Genomic DNA, 21,827 nt, shown 5'->3' with positions numbered 1-21,827 from the left:
AAAAAGTTGTAGCCCGAGTTTATAGAAAGAATGCCAAATACACACACTCATACACATACGCGTATACACACGAGGACTTCGTCTCTCAGAAATCAATTAATAATCTTTCATTCGAATACTATGCCATACATACGGTACACGTGTTGTTTATGAAAAATTCAATTGAAAAAATTCAATGAAGGAAAATTTTCACGATGGAAGATATCGATGAAGAAAGGGATAAAATATTTTCCGTTGTGTTTGTAGTTTGTCACGTTTTAGCTATCGGGAGAACCGTCGACGATAAAACGCGGAACATGCATAGTGGCGGGAAGTTCCTCTTTAAACCATAAAAATTCCAAGACCGTCCAACAATAAAACGAGGTAACGTCAAAAGGCAAACAGAGGTCCATGCCATGCATTGTGATAACGTCTCAGAAGACGAAGGAACGAGATCATGCAAAAGCATCCCCTTTAACACGAGAAACTTTACTCGCGATGAAAAAAGAGAATTCCGTTTGGCGATGAAACTTCAAAGACGTAGGGAATATCCGACTATACGAAAACGAGACTACAAGAAAATCAATGAACATCTTTATAAAATACAAAAAGAGGAGCATCGTAACCGTGGAGCTGAGAATGAATATGCAAATTAAGAATAAAAATATCATACGACGCTCAATGCAAATCGCTTAAAAACTATTTCCCTGGAACAAATAAAATTTACACATCCAACGATTACGATTCAAACCACGAACAGCAATAAAAAGCATTAAAAGACATCAAGAAGTTATATCATATATTCGTCAAACGTAAAACGTTCCCATAACAATATAAATCCAATCCACTTCGACGGTTCGCTTTATTCACAGTCAAACATACCGCGAACCTCCAATGCGAAACCATAAACCAATCGAGCAAAAAGTGTTAGGTTTCGGTTGAGAATCTCCTAATCCCCCGAAACCAAATAGGAAATAAAAATGGAGAAAAAAGGATGGCTCTCCGCAGTTGTGGTTCGTATGTTCATTGAAATACCCAATGAACGCTCGATTTTCTCATAACGTTTCGATGAAATGAACAAAAATGCCACAGCTCTGTTTGTCGTCCTGCTTTTCAAATATAAAAAAGAACACAGGCCCAAGCGTAAAGTGCGAGTATACTCGCGAAATACACGTCACCTCGTTCCATCCCAATTCGTTCCATTATATCTCCATTTCATTGACGAGGTTGAAGCTTTCACGTAGGTTGCGAGTATTTAAGCTTCACCGGAGAACGCGTATAGATACACGGTCGTTTCTAGAACGCTCGTGCCTCGAGTTTTCACGACAGTTGGCCGCATGAATTAGCCTCGTTTGTCCAGATTGCTCGTTAGTTCGTGATTCGGATTCGATCAAATTTCCATCGAAAACCAACGTCTCCTCGCACAAATGTTTCGATTAACCCGATATGCTGTGATTATATATGTAAACTGAAAGCGATATATAGCATTACCAAGTTGTACGATCCATATGCAGGAACAAGATGTTTCGTCGATGCAAAAAGAAAGGCAAATAGAATGCAAATGATGGAACGATGTAGGAACCAAAGGGGCAAAGAGTTTTTGATATTCTGCCAACTCTTTGAGGGACTAGGCGAAAAGTAAAAGTAATTAAACGAGACTAATGTTCTTCTACAAAACTACAATGTCCTTTGGCAAGCAAACTTTCAGGTCTTCCCTTTGTCGATCTTTGTAACCGATTGAAACCGAAAGCAGACCCGAATTAAACGAACGACTACTTACTTGAACTTATAAGTATTTAATACAAAACGCAAATAACAATTCGCAAAATAAAAATGATATTTTGTGAAATTAATGCTGGTTAAAATCTAACAAAACTGTGTTGAGAAAGAAATTTCGAATCTTTCAACTTGTTACGCCGCGCGACTCTCTGCCTGGCCCAGGTCACACACCGCGGGCCAGACGGACACCAGATGTCCGCTCTTCCGTACGGCGTACCCTCAATAGCCTAAGTACCCGTCATAAACCCGAGTAATTTGCTCGTTAAGGTCCTTCAGACCCAACAAATGTCCTTTTCTAAATCAGTTTCTAAAGACTATTGTTTACTACGGCTTGGCAAGGGAAAGTTGGGTTTTTCCACGTACGATGCTTCCTAATAACAACTTTCTATCAAGGGCAGCTAAGACCCTTCCTAATCCACCAACCTTCGTTTAACCAATTAACAACGAAGCCTATTTCCCTCACTCTCTTAGCCAAAATCGTCACCAACAAATCCGATGGTCCCGTGCGCTAGACACACTGATCCTTAGCCTTCCTCCGAGACAGCATCGTCTCCCAAGAAGTACTGATTTTACATCCTTCGAACGGTCAACATCCTTCGAGCGGGTATACACACCCGCAGATCAGTCACTCACTCATCTCGTACATACGCACCAGTGTAACTATCCTCGTTATAAGTTGTGGAATAAACGGTGAAATATAACTTACTACTGTGTCATATTCATTCAACCACCTCTGTTATCTTAATCGAAACAGGGGAACGACTACTTCGCGGCGTCGATTCACCGAATCGTAGCGAGAATTTACGCCTCTCGCTGACGCGTTTTCCTCGCGACCGCGTCTCTCCGCGAACGGTCGTAACACAACTTTTTACTTGATATAACAGTTATCGGCATATTTTTTCCTCGTTAAACCTTAACGAAGATAAAAAAATGACGTTTACTCGAAAGAATTAATTAATACTCGATAACAATTAACGCACGATCTTTCTAGCTTGCTGACAAGCTCGTTATGCCGTCGATCGCATTAAACCACTTTTCCATACCGAATATTCGCTTTACAGAAACCATTACAGAGGTAGACTTTCGTTCACGAAGAAAAGGTTAACGAGAAACAAGTTGCAATTTGTGAAAATAATTATTGTCGCGTGAAACAAGGAGGAAAAACGTCTAATCGATTATCTAACGATTAATTATGTGTCTATGATAATTTGTGTCAACACAACGTATATATAAACCAAGTTATAAAATACAATCCGTGATTAAAAGTTCTCGAGATGTTTATTTCTATTTCCACGGAAAAAGATACTATACGATCAAGGGGAAAAACGATTTTGTTCGTCACGATAGAGTAATTAACGGCATTAACAGAATAGACACAAACGGCGATTAAAACTCTCTATTAGGAAGCGCTAGCTGCTAATCACGTGTCGTCGAGCGCGATGTATGGCGGGTTGGAAACATGCAATTCTAGTGGAAACCGACTGTTTAGAAACATTACATTCTACGAACAATAACGAAAATAACTACGAACCGAGTGCCGTGTATATGCAAATGTCACGCGCAGTAATTATTCGGTGGTAATTCTGTTGCGCAATATGTTGCCTATGAGACACTGTTAATGACTTTAGATCGTTAACAACATTATATAGCTACAAATATTTTATGAAACATAATAAGCGAAGTAAAAAGAATGGCCACAAAAAGTATCGCCATTGTATTTATTGTAGCATTTAATGCACTGATTAATTAAGTCCAAACGTAATTTAATTTAAATATTAATTGGTAGTACCTCGATATGAATAGGAAAATTTGGCCCTGTGAATATGACACGTAGAAGTTCGTAAAAAGGCGATTGGCGATTGGGGGGAAAATGTCACGGCTTTTTAGTGTGTACACAAGAAAGGGTTAGAATAGCATCCGGAAAACGCTTATTAGCCAGATCACGATCTGCGGAGTGAATAGAGATAAAAATAAAAGCTCGCCTTTGCGGCCTATAATCTCGTTTAAAGCAAGGGTCGCTGACGAAAGCAAACATTACTTCCGCGCAAACGATGTTAACCAAGTAAACTGCGTTGTTTGTCCCGTAATGGCGTTGCAACGATTAACAAATATCGTTCGATTGGCCGACCTACGAGACTTCTTTTAGACACGTCTGCCTGTGAGCTTTGTTCTCTGTCCGATATAATACTAGTTCGTCTAATGCGAATCGCTACACGAAGAGAGGCAAGGAAAAGATGAGAAAACTTTTGTTGGACACGAGTAAAGACGAAACTATGATACAATTGATATTGTGGAAGCTTAACCGAAAACTGTTATAATTAACTGTCCACAATAGGATCAACCCGGATAACTTTCTCATAGAAAAACCAAGTATCGCAATCGATTCCATCGCAGGTTTGTTTCCACCCCCGTGTAATACCAGACAGTTCACGAGACTCGATCGTACCGCGTCTTTTTACACGTCGTCACGAACGCGCAACAGGTAAATGGTAATACGTTAAGATCGCATGCCGCAATTAATTTTTTAATGACTAACCCGTGGCCTCGAATTTTCTACCGCTTCCAGAGATACGATGTATCGTTTCGGAAGCGATGGAAGTTTCGAAAGCGATGCGAGTTACGACGCGATGCGTTTCTGGAACGCGTTAAACAGCCTCGAATAAATTTAAATACAAATCAAGCGACGCCAAGCTCAAATGAAAGAGAAGCTCATCCTTTCTGCACGCCGTGGCTGCATGTTTGTTTTCGAACACATCGCACGACGATACGTTGATCCAACGTGTATTATATGTATACTCGTGCGCGAAATTTCGTTGCAATCGATTCTGCACAGTGAATTTCATTAAACTTTGATAAATAATATAATGTACAGGTCTCGTGTATAGATCGGTCATTCATCGATCGTGTTTAAAGCTGATTTCGCACGTCACCAGAAACGAAGGAAATTTAATCCATAATTTTCGAATTCCGCGTACGACGATGAAGCATGATTAATTGAACATGGACAATAATCGAATTACTTCTATATTTCATATGATTGAAGAAATTTCCTATTTTGATACGACAAATGGTAGATAAATTTTATAAGAAGGTAAATTATGATGTTGAAACTGTGATATAATAATTGAATTATAGTATTTTGTAGTTTATATAAAATCTTTAAATCCGTGCTTGTTTCCCTTCAATTAGAATTAGGAGATAATTTGTGTAAGAATTATTGCTTAAATGTACCAGAGTTCCGTCATGCAAAAGTTTCTACGACTTATACTTCTGAGCTTTTATAAAACGGTTTAAGAAATAATGCGGAGGAACACGTCATATAAACCACTTGACGAATAAATAAAATACGTTCGAGCCATATGTATGAGAAACTTTACAAAACAATATCTTCCCGTTCGAATTATGCAAATATATTTAAAAGTTCTATCATATATCCGATCAAGGTGAATAAAAACTTATTCATAAAGCTGAATACTCGAGTTCGACGTTAATATCATTCACATTCAAAAGCGTATGACGTTGATTACAAAAGCCCTTCTTTTTTACGAGATCGTATAATTTTCCAAGAGATAATCTATTTTCAGAACAGGTAATTTATAACGGAAATTCGTCCGACGACGAATGAACATATCGATGGTACATAAACTTAGATCATTGATAGCGATATCCAGGTTTGATCGTACTGGAATTTTAGAAAGAGTAAAACGTTCCAACAAGAGCTAAAATAAAAGAACTAAAATCAATCAAACCTGTATATTTCAAAAGTAACTATCATAATAATTATACTTTTATTTTTCTATCGATTTCATATCTATGGTCTTCGTAGAAAAAACATTTCCTTACCTTATGGTGGATAAGCGATATGTTGTTTGGAGTGCGGAATGATACACCTCAGTCTTCTGTACGTATGCGTCAATAGTAAGGGGCAACACAGAGATGAGCTTCTTCCGAATTCGGCCACGCAGAAGGTCATCACTTCGTGCAACACCATTGCCATCGACTTGCCTCACCACCGAACGACCAGACAGAGTCACGATGTCCGATCGAGCCCTGTAATCGATCGTTCGCGTGCTAACACTCGCGCGAACCGCGTCCTTTCTCTCATCGGCGTACGAGTCACTGGATATCGCGGCTCGTTTCGCAACACGAACGGCCCGTGAATTCGTCTGAAACATCACACGACAATCAGTGGTTAATTACATATTATCCAGCGGTTCGCCAAAGAACAATTCAACTCGAAATTAACAGTAATTCTACGTGTTCTATAATTTCTTTTAGCGGTACGAACATCGATGCTTGAAATGACAATCATGCTTCCGATATTTGATTTTACCAGATTAACTTGGTAGTTTACAATTAGTCTTCAAAGTGGACCGTGATTACAAAATACATTTATTATATTTATTATAGTGGAACATAGGGGTTGGAGTAAATATCAAATACCAGTAGCGTGATACATCGGTTACTGGTAACTAGATATTTAGGTAGTTTCGTATCAAGGGCTGGTGGATGTACTAAAGTTTTCGATCGTTGGCGCTTATTTATACTTGAGGGTTTCTTTGAGATCGTAGATTCACGTAGATGATCCACTGATATTTGAAAAAGTTGTAGAGTCTAATTTAGATCTAGGTTAATCCAGAATTGAACTTTTCATTCATATCGGTGACGCGTTTGAAAAACATTCGTATTTAAATTTTAAATAAATGTTTCAATTTGAATTTTAATACTGCAGCTTTAAAGTATATTTAATATTGTATTTGTCTATTCATTCGTTGCTTATTGTTATCTTTTTCACGAAGCGTAGAACAAAGCTGAAGCTTTTAAAACAGCGCTGAACGAATTCCCACGTTCTAAAAACTCATGATAACAGATAGCAATATTTATTCAGTTATACAATTCATTTGGATCGTTAACTCCATTCTGGCAATGTTTCGAAAGAGATTGTCTATCAAATGTAACCTCAGTTATCGAAACGTTTTTGTGCAAACGCATTTTAATGTCTGTCTCATCTCGGGACAAAACATCGTTCAGCGAAGTTCCTATAATTCTCTACATGTTTCACGAAATGCCTCCAGCTTCCGGACAGTTGGAAAGATGCGTCGAGACTAGAGACGTATCGATTCTCCTTGCAACGAAAAACAACTCGACAGATAGAGTCGAAAGTAACTAGCGTCCAGAAAGTTTCTGAAGATCGACATGGAAGAAAAGGTTGAAAGCTAACAATTTCGGCTGAAACTCTCAACTTTGATCACGAATCTCAGCAAGTCTAGCGACCAGAACTTTTATCAAACGCGATCGACCAGCCAGCTTTCGAGATTTATGTTTTCCGATCGGAAACCAGGCCGCCTAATTCTTCGAAGATAAATCTTCGGCAATGCGCTGATATCGTGTGCATTCTCTTATCGCCGGTTTCAAGATCAAAATTTTAATATGCAAACTTTAAAAGAGAACACTCTATTTTACGCATTTTTATAAAAAAAAAATCTGTACAATTTTGTTAATCACAATTTTGCACGTATCTTTATGCACGTTACAATGACATTCACAAATTTGTTTACAGAGTAATGATTTAAATAAATAAATTTTGGCGTATGAATACGTATTTCCAGCAAATGGATATTTACTCTTTCGTACTTTTAACGTTACGATAAATTAACTAAATCAAAAAATTACCGCTTGAATATCTCTTCGTTAAAATATATATCGAATTACGATTTTTACAAGTATTCGCCAAAACGATAACATCACGTTTCCGATAATCTACTCATAAACAACAGTCATTTAGCGAGAGTACTTCGTTTTTAATCGTCAATAATTACATTTGACTTTGTAAACAATGATTATTTGACAAAACTAAATGCTGCCCTCTGGCATCGATATCAGCGAATTAATCGCAATTCCTGAAAATTTATCATCGAACGTGTGGTAAGCAAAAGCTTATCGCAAAAGAAACAAGATCCATAGTATTTTAAACTGTAACATGACGATCTTTATTTCTTTTACGTCGCATAACTAATAATACGAATTTAGATTGAAGCTGACAGAAATGGCAAAATTAGTCGTTCGAAATTCTTACCGAGCGAAAGCAGAAGAAAAGACAATTGATGGAACGTCGAATAGAATAAAGAGATCGAAATCACACCGAGGAATCCGTGAAAGATTTGCACAGAGCCACCTGTCCATTCGATTCGACTATCGAACTTCCGAACAACGCGTATAGAGCTTCACGATACATAGAAACTCGTGTAAAAAAGGCCCAGCGCCGCCAACGATGTAACAAATTTCCGAAATTAGCTCAACGCTTATAGTATACGAAAAAGAAGTCGAATAAATGAAATTCGTATTAATGAAACTTCTCAGGAATAAGAAACGTGGGAAAAAGAAAAGAAACGAGACAGATTTGCGATACACGTTGCAGCTTCCCTCTCCGCGTTAACTTTACCGGGTGGTTCTTAATCAAAAGCAAGAAGGAGATAACGTACGATAGAAAAACGTTACATAGATTAGATTTCTAGAATTAAACCGAAATTTTAAAAAAGTCGTCGATAGATTTTGCAAGATACACGTTAACGAATAAATTGATCGTTTTTGAGAAAATAACCTCAATTCTAACAAAGTCACGATCGCGTAAAGTCGTAATACTATAACGCTTCAGAATTAATAACAATGCTCCATTTTATCTGTCACAACACAGAGACGTTGTACTCGAATAAGTTTAAGACCGTTTACAAAAACGCTTCTCTCGAAAATCGATGCGGTACACAGTTATTAGCTGCAAATAACCTTAACACGAGTTTTCAGGAAGGTATACGTTGACGGGTACAAGTATCACTTACTACTGATGCAACAGACTATCTTTGCACTGACGCGTGTCAAATCAATTTCAATTTCCATGATAAAAGATCACGATACCATTTTTTTGCACGAAAAACGCTTCGGAGAGTACGGAAGTTAAGATGAATTTTAAACGCGTGCGGAACACATCTCTGACATCTCAGGCATAATTCTACATACTACGACGAAAATCATCAAGATTCGTTACAACGCCGCATTCACGCTGCTCTCGCGGTGCACGTTCGCTCAGGTTACATGTGCTCTCTCTTTATACTCTGACCACCGTTCGATTATCTGTCGATGATACAAAAGGAACAACTAAAACCTGTCGAGTTCGCGTAAAAGATATTAGACGAGGTAAGAGAAGGACGTAACAACGAGGGAAAAAAAGTAAAAAATTTATAAGATTCACAAGGATAAACACTAACGTACTCGCTTCTCGGGCTCGTTACCACTTGTTAGGTAGCAGTTGAATGCGTGACGCATCAATCACGTTTGACCGTCGCTCGAAGGTTTGGCTCAGCGTCTTGCACGCGCACACACGTTCGACGCATCGACGACGAATCAACAAACACAAACGGCCGGAACACGGTTTCGCGCGGCGGCGGCGACGGCGACCACCACGGCGACGGCGAGGACGAGGACGAGGACAACGGCGACGTGGCAGGACGAGGATCATGACTCGTCTCTACCATCCATACCGTCTTGCCTCGGGGACGTCCGCGATATTCTCGACGACGACGACGTTGCAACTTCGATGATGGCTGTTCATCGGACTCGGGGGAACCGACGAGAACTTGGGGAACAACGATGACGACGACGACGATGACGACGACTGTAGCTACGTTTACTCTCGATGAGAAAAATGCTGCTGACACCAGTAACGTTACTATCGAAGCGTGCGTCGAGCATGAAGCACTGTTTACATGCGAGCAGGGGCGCCATGGTCACTGCCGCCGCTATGCTCCTCGTCTGCACGATCAGCACCGCGATTTTAGATCTGCTGTCCTTCGTTCTGGCGGCGCCGATACATACCGCGTTCTCCACTTGGGAACCTTCCCCATCGTCGTAACATCAACTGCGTCCGAATGCTCGTTCATTCATCTTCACGACATCGTTTCTCTCTCTTCGTCGTCGTCGCCGTCGATCTGCTCTTCTCCGCTACACGCATACACCCATCTCACTACTTGCTACCGTACCTAGCCCACTCTCTCCCGATCTATCTTTTTCTCGCTTGTATTCCACTCGGTCCTCTCGACGTTCTACCGTTATCCTTTCTCTGTCTCGCTCACGCTCACCGTTAACGTGCCTCTCGCTCTTCCCTCTCCGTCGTTCGCCTCTCGCGCTCTCACGCCCTCTCTGTCACTCTCTCGCTCTCACGCGGCTGACTAAAGCGACACGAGTGCTGCTTCCGACTTGTGCGACGCGTGCCAAAGCTCTCGTTAGACTAAACTCCGATAAAACTAGCGCCACGCCCTCCACGCAGGTGGCAGCACCCGCCACTATCATCTCGCCAACTTTCCACGAACTTCGGTTCGCACCCCCGCCACGACTGCGACCGAACATTTCTCTTTCACCACAATACTTCCCTCCTGTATTCCCCTTTAGCCTTAGTCGCTTCCAACTGATAGCTCGTTCCCTTAGTAGTTCACCCTTGCCCTCTTCCGCGCTACGCTCTCTTTGTCTCCGTTCTTCTTGTTTTTTTTACTTCCTATTTACTTAGGTGTCTTGTACCCCGTTCTCGCTGGACCTTACCCTCCTTCCGTTTTTACCACTTACTTTGGCCAGACGTATTTTTCAATACCGCCTTTCTTCCTAACTTTCTGTACTCTTATCCATCTTCTAGATTCCTCCATCGTACATTGTAACGCGTTATTTCCAGGTATTACTTTACAGGGTCGCTGCCCTTCTTACAGTTTATTACCTCGGCCGGGTCGAGTGTAAAATAAATTTAATTCGATGTTATCAGAAATATCGATGTTATCAAATCAGTAATTTGTTCGCTTAATTTCATTACATTTTTTATTTTATATTTATTCCATATTTATACAGTATCTTTTGGACAATTTGTACTCGATCGAAGATTTACGTATTATGTATAAGAAGATATCTTCTTCGGAAGAATTTTATTCTTTTATTCTTACTAGCTATTATTCGATTATTTTTAATAATTTCTCTTTTACTTTTAATGTGTTATTGCACACAGTACGTATCACTTTCGAATTTTAATTCTCCCATCTTTATGTAACTTTCTGATTCAACGTTACCTTTTCTCACATGTACCCCATTAACTTTTCTCCCGCTGAGCACCCTCCTTGCTCATTTCAAGGAACATAACCTTTAACGTTGCGAGAAGGACGCGTGAAGGATGCGTTTATATGCGCGCATCTTGCACACTTCCTTCAGCTCCTCGATGCTTACATACCACTTCGTTACTGTTTACTTGTATACCTTCATCCTACTTTCCCTCGCGCTAACCCCTTTTCGATCCACCTTCCCGTCTATATCCTTTCACGACCATTTTCCCTTGTGTTCCATTTTCTTCCAACACACTCTTATTATTCCTGCTGAAAATTTCAATATGCTGCGGCAATTTAAAATATTTTCTACGAATGATTTTTAGTCAAATTTAGGCTCGCAATTTTGCTAGAAATTTTCAGATTTAGAGCTAGATTTAGACCTAAAATAAGAATGAAAATAAGAATCAGATTATTAAACCAATTTGTAGAATAGGAAATATCCACGAAGCTGAATATCTTTTAATAAAGGAAGGTAGGTAGAAACGGATTATACATATATCGACATCGTCATGAGGCAGGAATGTTACACTTTCCTCGTCCTTTGTAACCCAATTGCATAAGCAAAGGCGCGAATCGGCGTTTTCGTACCACAAACGATCAAGCTCCGATTGCTCGATATTAGAGTCGAGAACACGTTTGTAGAAGCGTTTCCGTGGTCGTTACACTTTGCAGCGAATCGGAAATGAGGAGAATAGAGGAACAGTGGCTGGCATATGAATCTTGAAACGTTCGTAATTTCATGAAAAATACGTAACACGTATGACTTCATTTCTTGTTCTTAATCATTTTTAAATTCGTAATTTCAAAAATATGTGTCTCCAAGTTTTAGTATCAAACACACATAATTTCCGTCTTTTACTTTTTAAAACAGTCAGGATAATACGTATCATGTTTTGTATTTTAAGGATTGAATATATTGCTTCTGACGTAATACTGTCGTTAGATATTATCCGATGCATAATGAGCTTTTTCACGTTTTAATACTACGAAAGATTTGATAGTTTGAAGTTCACTGAACATTGTCAAGCAAGGTTTTGACTACAAGACAGGTCTGAGAGAAATAGACTACATTCTTCGTCGTTCTTATCGCTTCATTCCGTGAAATCATCTATCTCTTGAAAAGTCGCGATAATTTTCAACGCTCATCGTCTTTGTTAATTCAGGTGCCCTTAATCAAGATAACCATTTTATACCGATTTATCACGCAGAACGTGTTTACGTAATACCAAAATTACACACAAGCACATCGATGTTAATTCCACGTAATTGAAATGTACGATTAATTTTATTTTGAATGGGTGATCGTAACTAGTATTGCGCTTAATTTGATCGTGTTTTATCATACAGAAAGCAATAAAATTATCCTGGAAAATGAAATGTCGATTTGCATGTCAGATCAATTGCATTTTATAAGCAGAAGAATGGTAGTTTTCCGCTGACGTTCATGAAATCGTAGATACTGTAATTGGGTTATTTCAGTGAACTCCACTGGTAATTACACTTACGAATGACTTGACCGTCGTATTTCGCCATCAGATCAATCTTCTTCCGCTGAAGGTCCGTTTCGACTATCCGTGCTATATTTCGAGCCACTTTGAATTAAAGTAGATAATGGCCCTTCGGACAAGATAGAGGGAAAAGATAATAAAGCAAATGTTAATTGCTAGCCTATATTCGTTTTTGTCAATCTATCTGATCGTCTCAGACTATACGCGAATAACTTCTTGCAGACACGTGAATAACGCTTTGAACACGTAACTTCCTTAACATCGATTCATCATCGTCATTTAAAAAATTCATTTTTTGATAACATTGTATCTTTATTTAATGTATTCGTCTGTTCCGATATAATTGAAACGAATGTTTATTTTTTAAATATGCAATGAATATTTTTACAAAAATTCTATGTGAATTAAGTTCTTAAGTGACTCCGAATTTTTAGAAATTGTATATATTGTATATTGTGAAATATACAATATTTTTGGATAAATGAAATTTTTATCAAAACTGAAAGAGCTAATAATTTATAATGTTCGTTACATCAAGGATGGGAGATTATGGAACGATTACTTCATATTGTGAGAATCGAATAAATCACAAGTAAAATTTTATGTTCCTAAAGCAAGTTACAATCAGGTAACAAGACTAGTTTATTGGGTAACAAACGTGGAAATGAAACGAAAATCGTACAAAAGTAAAATTACGAGTTATGTGCGCCAGTGTATATCGCAATGTTGGATTGACCATTAATGAAATGAGTTGAATATGTATAATCCATAAGAAACATCGTGAAATGAATACGCCGAACATTTCAATATGCGTTAATTGTAATTATCTTCCATATAAAGTAATGATACAAATATTCAGTTCTATTCTCAAAATTTTATTTAAAAAAAAAATCATAAAATTCTAACAGTTTATAAATGTAGTATCGTGGACGAAAGGCCTGGAAAATATCGGGCGAACTATGAACAATGTCGCGAGAGCCGAGGCGCCGTCGGGCCCATCAATGTGTCATCGGTCTTTTCAAGTGCATAGTTTCGTGGAAAAGACCTACGTGACCCTGGCTACGAGCGTCTGCAGAACACGTGTGCGGTGGGCCTAGGAAAAGGACAACAGAATGCGACAACGGCCAGAGAGTCAGTCGAGGAGCAGAGTGCGAGTCGAGGAGCCGAGTGCGAGTTGAGCGGAGACGGAGTTTGCGAGTGGCGTTGCCGAGAGAGGGTGTGGATTGCGCTGTTTTCTGTACGTTTGGTATGAATAGTTCAAGTTAAGCCACAATCGTCTTTTCTGTCTGATTAACATCTCTATTGTCCACTTTTTGTAAACATATTACATCACGATATTACATAAATATCCTAAAAATGTCGTGATAATGTAATAGATTCTTCGATCTATCTCGTTAATTAAAAATTAATTTCAACACGAATATTCCTGTTTCAGCATGATTATCCATCGAAGAGTTTACAATGTTTTAATTAAAGGCAAAAATCAACAGCAGATGGAAGAGTGTACAAGTACCGTACAAGTTTTTGTTTTTATTTATTGTATTTATTGACAGGAAAATAGTAATTAAAACATATATAAAATGCGTATTTAAACATTACAATGCATATTGATAGAACGATGATAGTTATATTAGTTAGAATTTCCGGATACCTCGTTGCACAAGAACTTTCGCGCAATTATCGCTCGAAACTTTAGTTGCATTTAGACAGCATTTTTCTGCTATTTACGTTAACGACATCTGAATTATAGATCTAGCGAGGCTGCGAATTAGTAATATCGATTAGTAATATTTATTTTTGTAGTAGCTTAATAAATTGATTCTCAAAATTACAACATCCACGCGATTTGAAATATACAACTCCACGCGGAAAAGCTTGTTGAAAATTTACTTTTAAAAATGAATAAAATTGCTTCTTGTGCGTGTTAAACTCCTTCTAAATTGTGTAAAAATGTGCTTCAGGTAGATTTTTTAACACTACACCTGAGCTTTCCACGCTCATTTTATTCTTTGATTAAACACTATTTCCGTTCCTTAGAGTGTGTCTTGCGCTACGACTGTCTCATTTGGTGTTCATTTTGCTTAGACTTAGGCTACCGGAATATCGATTCATCGTTTACTTATGTTTTCTTTACGTTTAAAATAAAATAATTCTACTTCACACGCTAATACACACTTTTTTCATTAAGTAGTTTTTAAATATTTAATTAGTATATCAATATCTATGTTTCAATAAAGTAGATATTAAAAGTTGTCCATTTGATTAAGTCTTCGTAGATCGTATTTATAGTTTACATTTTTACTCTATCATAATGTTTTTTAATTGACACATTAATCGAACATTTTAACAAAAAATTATTTTACGATATTTATCATATTCTTAATCGAGAGAGAAAAGAAAAGAATTAAAATGTTATAAATGATATATAAATGAAAAGAAAAATCAACGGAGAATTAAACGCGTTGCACACTTGTATACTTACGTTCTGTTCTTACAATTATAACAACTTATACTAAAATCGACATTTCTTCTAAACTGTGCGAGTAGATTCTCGTTTATGAAGTTTCTCGTTCGTCAAAGGAAACCACCAACTGGAAATGATCTGGCTTATTTTATCATTATCACTTAGTTCGTTGGAATAAAGTTCGGTTAAAACACTGCAGTCTTCGTTTGATTTATTATGCAATTCCCTAACGCAGCACTATTCACTATCTCCCTCGTAAAATGTGTCCGGCGTTAAGGAGGCCTCCTGCTATTCTTCGTCCACGATCTCGCAACTGTGATACTTGCTCGACGAATCTAACCAACTCTCCACACCACTGGACGCCAAGTCGTCGTACGAAGGCATTTCTGGAAGAGGTTCCATGTTCGGCGCTCCTTTCTTCGAGAGATTGTTCACCTGACGATCTTTTAGATTAGAAACACCTAAGAAAGAATTATAGGAATATCGATAAAATAAAAATATGAACTTAATTTTGATCAATACTTGACTGAATAAACGAATAAAATATTAAAATCGAATAGGAATTGGAGTAGAAAAGATTACCATTATCGGAAGACATCGACGATTCCTTCCTACGAATCAATGCTTGTCTGGATGCTCTCGGGCTCCTGTATTCGCTATTTATCGTTAACCCTGCGCTGATAGTTGGCAGTCTTATATCCAAATGCGATCCTTTATCTGTAACAATCTAAGCAGATGTTATCCTAAGAAAAAGATGTTCATTTGTTTTTAATCGAGCAGAATAATCTTAAAAACGTCTTAATATCGTCGTATTAAAATGTTATCTTCGATTCGCAGGCTACGTTTATATTCTTATGGCGATACATTAATTCGAGAATTATTTAAGTTTAATAAAAATTCCATAAAAATTCGCAAATGAGCAATTTTAATCATCCTTTGGATTCGATAAACGTTGTACTACCAATGACTGTAGTCATTCTCCGTATCAAAAGAACGGAACTAATGACAACCAGAGATTGTTATTACCTTGTTGTTCATAGCGTACAATTTGGTGGCAATGTCTCTGGCAACTAACGTTGTTAAAACTGTGGCTAAATATGCTTCCTTCACGAGGAGATACTCCAGCGCGGATCTTTGCCAATATAAGTACCTGCAGGAGCTTGCAGCGACAATTGACACCTGAACGCAAAAGTAAATTATTGTAACTTCACGTAATAAATTCATCTTTTCGAACTTTATAATTATTGTCTTTGTTTCGTTTTATCCAATTCCGATTTATTACGACATTGCGATAGATTACTACTATAAACAGATAAATAGTAAATTTTTCAAATGATAATATTAATCTGATATCAAACTTTTACCTTAAATTTGTCGTCCACGGATGCCCGAGAGCTCTCGAATTCCGGCGAATCTAGGAACTCGCAAGGCAGAATAGGATGCAGGAAATTCGAATCGCTGAGAACGTTTACCTTGCCGCTAAGCAGTAGTCCTAATCTGTCTGTGCGAGTTAGATTTTGCATTGCGTATGCCTCACCTGCATGCAACGACATTATCGATGCGAATTCTGGGGACACTAGCCTCTTAAACTGCAGTCGAGACACCTGTTTTCAACGATAAAATCTTCCTTATAAAAGTCGATTCTACACGTAACAATTCTGACAATCTATATCGCTGTTTTGTTGCAAAAATCCCTTTGGAGACTTTTCTGACGTTTTAATTAACCACTGAATGTTAAAATCGTCTTATATCTACAGATGCGCGAATCATTAAGCATTGAAATCGCGCGACTAACTATCATTCTCTATACGACGGTAACAGTAACCGCATACAAAATTTTTGAGGACTGTTCACGAACTGTTAGGTTTTAAAGTACTCACTTTGAATGGATAGAAAAGAGTGTGGTACGCTTCCTCTAATTCAGGGTCGAATCGGACCGGTCTCATTTGATAAACGATATAAACCAGTTGACCGATGTTCAATACCAGGAAACTGAAGTTCCAAGAGAATATGTCCGGTGCGCAGATCACGTGCCATGCCCAGCCTGACAACAGCATGAATCCTGAAATGACAAAATTTACGAAGTTTAATAAACGAGTTGTTCGATTTGAGAAATTCCGTTGATTTCTTCCCGGAAAATGCATAAATCTATTAACCTATTATTAGGACAGAATGCATGAACAATATCCCTTTCTTCGAAGAAGGTGCTGAATACGACAACGCGAAGCAGAAATTCGCCAATTGAAACAATATATGCTGCGGTTGCTGCCACAAACACAATGCCGTATTACCTGAACATGATAGGAGAATAATTGCATTTCATAAGACTTGTACAACTTACTGGTTACATATTATAAGAAAACGCGACATGCAAGAAAAAACGAATAGACGTATTTGACTTTACCTAATGCGGTGATGTTGTACGAAGGAAGAGGGTCGTGTCCAAGTCCAGGACTCATGTCGATTAAATCGCTACCGATGAATGGTGTCGAAGAACAATGGATCTTTATCGGCTACTTATTCTTATTGTCCATGCTCTCTGGTTTGTTTTGGTGAAATTTATCAATCTCTTCGCCTAAAAGCAGGGGCGCAACGTACGCCATCCTTTCTAGCGCTTGCGCTAAAGCTTTAAATCGATTGGTTTCCATGTTGGTGGTGCAGACACATTTTGAACGAGATTATATCCATTGCGGGCAAGATAGGAATGCGTTGATAAAGTTGATCATACCGCTCATTTTTGATCGTGTTGAGTCTTTCATTGTGCCAGAGTTTCTGGCGTTCGCAGGCATTATTACGTAAATAATACACACTATATACATCTTGTACATTTTTGGAAATTGAAATTTTTCATAAAAAACTACTTTCTAAACCAATGCATCTAAATCTAATCCTATCAACTAACTTTTTTAATCAAATCTACTGAATTTACTAGATTCCTTACAATTTTACAAAGAATTACACATTATAGAAAACTAAGACAGGTCCGTGCCCATTGTCCATCATACATATAGGACAATTACGATTTCCCCTTGGTCCATTATTCTCTCCGTTCCCATTTCTGTCATTATCGTCGTCGAAATAGTTTCCGTTGTTGAAAAGAAGATCGTCGTCGTTGACATCGTCATCATCTTCGTCGTCGACGTCGTCGCCGAGGCTGAAGTCGTCGTCGAGGTTGAAGTCGTCGTCGAGGTTGTAGTCCTCGTCGTCGTCGCTGAAATCCTCGTCGTCGCTGAAATCTTCGTCGTCGTAGTCGTCGTCGTCATCCTCCTTTTCTTTCTGTTCCTCTTCCTCTTTTTTCTGTTTTAAATAGTCCCTTGCTGTTTTTCTCAAATACCAATCAGAAGTACATACTTCGTGCCACTCATGCGAAACTTGCGAAACTATTAAAAGAGTTTCGGGATCCAGCTTCCGGAGTATTAACTGAGATATCTCTAGAGGTAATTTTGACACAAAGTCCACCTCCTTCTTCGTGTTAAAGCCAAAGAGCGGTACCTCCTTCTTCGTGTTAAAGCCAAAGAGCGATTTTAAGTACTCCATGTTTCCCGCACCAGAATAACACTAGAACTAGTGGCCACGAGAAAAATTTGGGCCTTATATATCCTTCGCACCCGAGCAGGTATGCAAGCAGGGAATAAAGCAAACAAATACTGTAAAGTAATTACGAACTACCTGTATAGCATAGTATGATTGTATAGAGTGTACGGTATACTTTTCATATATTTCAAGTGTATATTATTTAAATCTATATCCGTACAAGGTATACAATTTCTGAACATTTTATTTTTATCATATTTATTGGTTATTAGATCTTGTATGTATCAATAATAGAGGATGCTTATAATAGTGATTAACATGCGTCATATACTAATTTTTTATCAGATTTTCCAATAAATACCTTGCAATCTTTTATATACATTTTCGAATTGGTTTCAAATTTCACTAATACAATCACGATGATCGTGTCTCATTGCAATGTTAATAAAGTTTCAGAATAATATATATATATGTCGGAGATGAAAGGAAAACCGGAGCCTTCCCTTTGCAATTTTGAGGAAGCCTTCTAATGCTTTAGCCTAGATTTTATCATAACTGTAATTAAGCAATTGTCATTTGTAATTGTTTGATATTTGTGAAAGCGAAAGTGGGTTCGAGGTGACAACTGGTCGCCGAACGTAGCCACGGTCACGGGATAAACGTTTTGCCTGACGAAGGTGTGGATCGGTTGTATCGTTCTCCCTAGAAGTCACATAGAATTGTACTTTGGAGATGTCGATATAATGGGACACACGTTGTAATAGGAATCAAACTCCAGACAGAAACTGCCTAGCAACGGCGTTTGGATCTTTCTCGATGCTTCCAAAGAATATACAACAAACTTTTGACAGAAACTGCCTAGCAACGACGATTGGAACCTTCTCGATGTCTCCAGCGAGCATATAACAAACAAATGCAGCCGTATAGCGAAAAAGATTTTTATCAGATATTCATTCGTGTGATCGCCTTGGAAAGTGATACATCGAGCAATTTACCGAGTGTCTCGGCAATCGTATTTTTGTGTTTAAAATTATTCTACGCATAGTAAAGAGTTATCCCGTTGACCGTGGATTCGTTTGAACCCCGGAACATTGTTAATAGCGTAAATTAAATTCATTATTCGTAAAACCTATCAATCGTTAATCTCATTATTCGTTAAATTCATTATTCGTAAGACATATTATTCGTTCCTCTTATTGTTCGTTAAACTTATTATTCTTTAATCTAATTATTAATTAAACTTATCGTTTGTTAATCTTATCATTTATTAAACTCATTATTCATAATATTTTGTAAAATCTTGTTTATTCGCGTAAATATATTCTCTGTTTTGTAAAACAATGGCTAATTCAAACGAAGAAACATTACGCGCCTTAAATCCTAATGATAACCCGACATATATATGTGTATAATATAGTATACATAATAGTTTCCGCATAATATACCTGTTCATAAAAATTTTCTGTAGCGAGTGCTCAAGCACTTTCGTAAGTCATTGTATATAAATATGGTAAAATATTGCGATTCCTAATGGAAATAAGAAAAGATATTTCATATACAGGGTGGTTGGTAATTGGTGGTACAAGCGGAAAGGGGGTGATTCTACGCGGAAAAAGAAGTCGAAAATATAGAATAAAAATTTTCATTATCGTAAAGATAAAAATACGGCAGAAACAAAAAAAAAAAAGAAGAAAAATTGTACATCGTGTATGGAGGGAATGTATTGATCAAACGCCAATGTCGGAATTGATTTCCGAAATTTTGATCTCAAAGTTGCATTACGTTTTGGGAGAAAAGTCGAGTACGACACAGACCGAATAAAGGAATTGGACGCAAATCGTAGTACAAAACGAGAAATTACTGAAAGCTTAAATTTATATAGCCAAATAAAACTATTTTTCTTTTCATAAAGAGACTCTTGCAAATTACTTTCACGGAATTTCTCAGCTGCTAAGAATGAAAAGGCAACAATGAACAGGCAGGTCACTGGGTCTCGGCAAGTACCTGAAAGAAAGTAGACTTAAACGTAAAACAGTTATGAGTCGGCTACAATTTAAGTATGACATATGTATCTTTACGGCAACCGCTTTAATCTACCGACCAGGTCTACCCAGGCTCGTTAAATAGAGAAAGAAAGCATATCTGTCAGTAAGAAGCAATTGTGCAAAGGTTTGGAAGGTAATCTTTACACTTCAGAAGTGAAATATTTATGACGTGGAAGGTATTTAGTTCTTACATATTTTACTTTTATGGTGATGTACTTTGATGTACTTTGAGGGATTATTGGACATTTAAAAAATGTATTTATTAATTAAACGACATGTACGCAGATGTTTTACGATATTATTGATACGACGTAGATGTATATAGACGCGATATGTAATAATAATAAAAAGAAAATAATAATAAAAAAATAATAATTCATAGAAAATCTTTTCGGTTCGCCTGAAATTTAAAACACTCGAATTTATTGGAGCTTACGCAATCTCCTCGATCTCTTCCATCTTCCACCATTAATATCTAACCATAGCGTGAATCCATAAATCGAAAAGTTCCCTGATCCCGCGACTCTCGAAACTCTCCAAGTGTGAATAGTTGCACCGCAACGATTCGAATATCTATTTCCAATAGTTTCGTTGTCTTTCACAGTTTCAACTTCTATGTTTCAAGATCCAACTTTCTCATTATGAAATTTCACAACTTCGAAAGATATTTGGATTCTAATAGGATATAGAAATTGCATTGTTGAAAGAGAGATCTTTTTGCATTTGTGAGAAATTTAAACGCGCAGAAACGTAAAAATTGTTCAAGGTAAAGGTACGTACTCGCTATATTATCTGATAGGAAATAAATTTTCATTTATTTAGTCGTGTTCGTAAAAATTGCATAAAACTTGTTGTACAAACAAAATCTACGTGTTCCATTCGAAAAATTACAAGTCTTTAAACTCCTGCATCGTATAAATATAGTTTTTAATATTTAAACAAAAATTTCCATTCGCTCAACATTCAGCGACGCTGCATTATTTCAGATAACGTATACGCCACGCAAACCGCTGTATTCGCTGAACAATTGCTCGTTCGATCAGCGTTTAATTAAGGGAACAATCGATGAGACGTTCTTCAAAGTCAATCGAAAATTCCCAAATAAGAAGTTCGTGGGGTGTTCCATAAAGATGAACCTTAAGTCGAATTAATAACATCAAGAAAATATACAGCGACGAAGCATTGTCACAAACCAGACTTTCGTATAAGATTTTACAAGAATAGCTATGTAATCTCTGTCGATACTCTTTTTCGTCGCTGCATATAGCTAATTATTATTTATATTTTTTCTACAATATTTGTAAACAAGATAGTGGAGAATATGTAATTCGATCGTAAATTACGGGAAATAAGACAAAAATCTTTCTATCAGTTTTTAGATACA

The 21,827-nt window shown here is 37.6% G+C and overlaps 2 protein-coding genes across 6 annotated transcripts in view; both read right to left on the bottom strand.

Moving 5' to 3' along the window:
* LOC117206345 (blood vessel epicardial substance-like) overlaps nt 1–10,057 on the bottom strand; it is a 62,814-nt gene extending 52,757 nt beyond the window's left edge. The window contains exons 1-2 of one of the 4 annotated variants that reach the window (XM_033445595.1): nt 9,025–10,057; nt 5,602–5,924 (exon numbers count right to left, since the gene is read on the bottom strand). The gene's annotated coding sequence lies outside the window, so the exon portion shown is untranslated. Of the gene's footprint in view, nt 1–5,601; nt 5,925–7,834; nt 8,014–9,020 lie in introns of those variants that run through there. The other 3 variants (XM_033445593.1, XM_033445592.1, XM_033445594.1) reach the window with 3 other exon arrangements.
* Nucleotides 10,058–14,922: 4,865 nt separating this feature from the next.
* On the bottom strand, nt 14,923–17,374 carry LOC117206418 (popeye domain-containing protein 3-like). Of its 2 annotated transcripts, XM_033445748.1 has the most exons (7): nt 17,269–17,374; nt 17,021–17,155; nt 16,745–16,926; nt 16,229–16,468; nt 15,891–16,043; nt 15,447–15,591; nt 14,961–15,325 (listed from the first exon to the last, which is right to left on the bottom strand). In XM_033445748.1, exons 1-7 carry the CDS (start codon nt 17,321–17,323, stop codon nt 15,153–15,155), a joined length of 1,083 nt encoding a protein of 360 aa, XP_033301639.1. In that variant the 5' UTR covers nt 17,324–17,374; the 3' UTR covers nt 14,961–15,152. The 2 variants fall into 2 exon arrangements, with proteins under 2 accessions (XP_033301640.1, XP_033301639.1); XM_033445749.1 differs by lacking the exon at nt 17,021–17,155 and having other exon boundaries at nt 14,923–15,325; nt 17,269–17,364.
* Between the last annotated feature and the right edge of the window lie 4,453 nt (nt 17,375–21,827).

The sequence above is a fragment of the Bombus bifarius genome, unplaced genomic scaffold (assembly GCF_011952205.1).
Source record: "Bombus bifarius isolate JDL3187 unplaced genomic scaffold, Bbif_JDL3187 scf7180000008006, whole genome shotgun sequence".
Lineage (NCBI taxonomy): Eukaryota > Metazoa > Arthropoda > Insecta > Hymenoptera > Apidae > Bombus > Bombus bifarius.
Note: the sequence above shows the minus strand (reverse complement) of the source record. Positions and strands in the feature narration are given on the sequence as shown.

Excerpts from the sequence above, each read along its gene's own strand:
- LOC117206418 (XM_033445748.1), bottom strand. The coding sequence starts at position 17,323 with ATGAGTCCTGGACTTGGACACGACCCTCTTCCTTCGTACAACATCACC. Across the intron at positions 15,592-15,890 it reads TGTACGCTATGAACAACAAG|ATTGTTACAGATAAAGGATC; the intron begins GTAATAACAATC and ends ACATCTGCTTAG. Across the intron at positions 15,326-15,446 it reads GTCGATGTCTTCCGATAATG|GTGTTTCTAATCTAAAAGAT; the intron begins GTAATCTTTTCT and ends ATTCTTTCTTAG.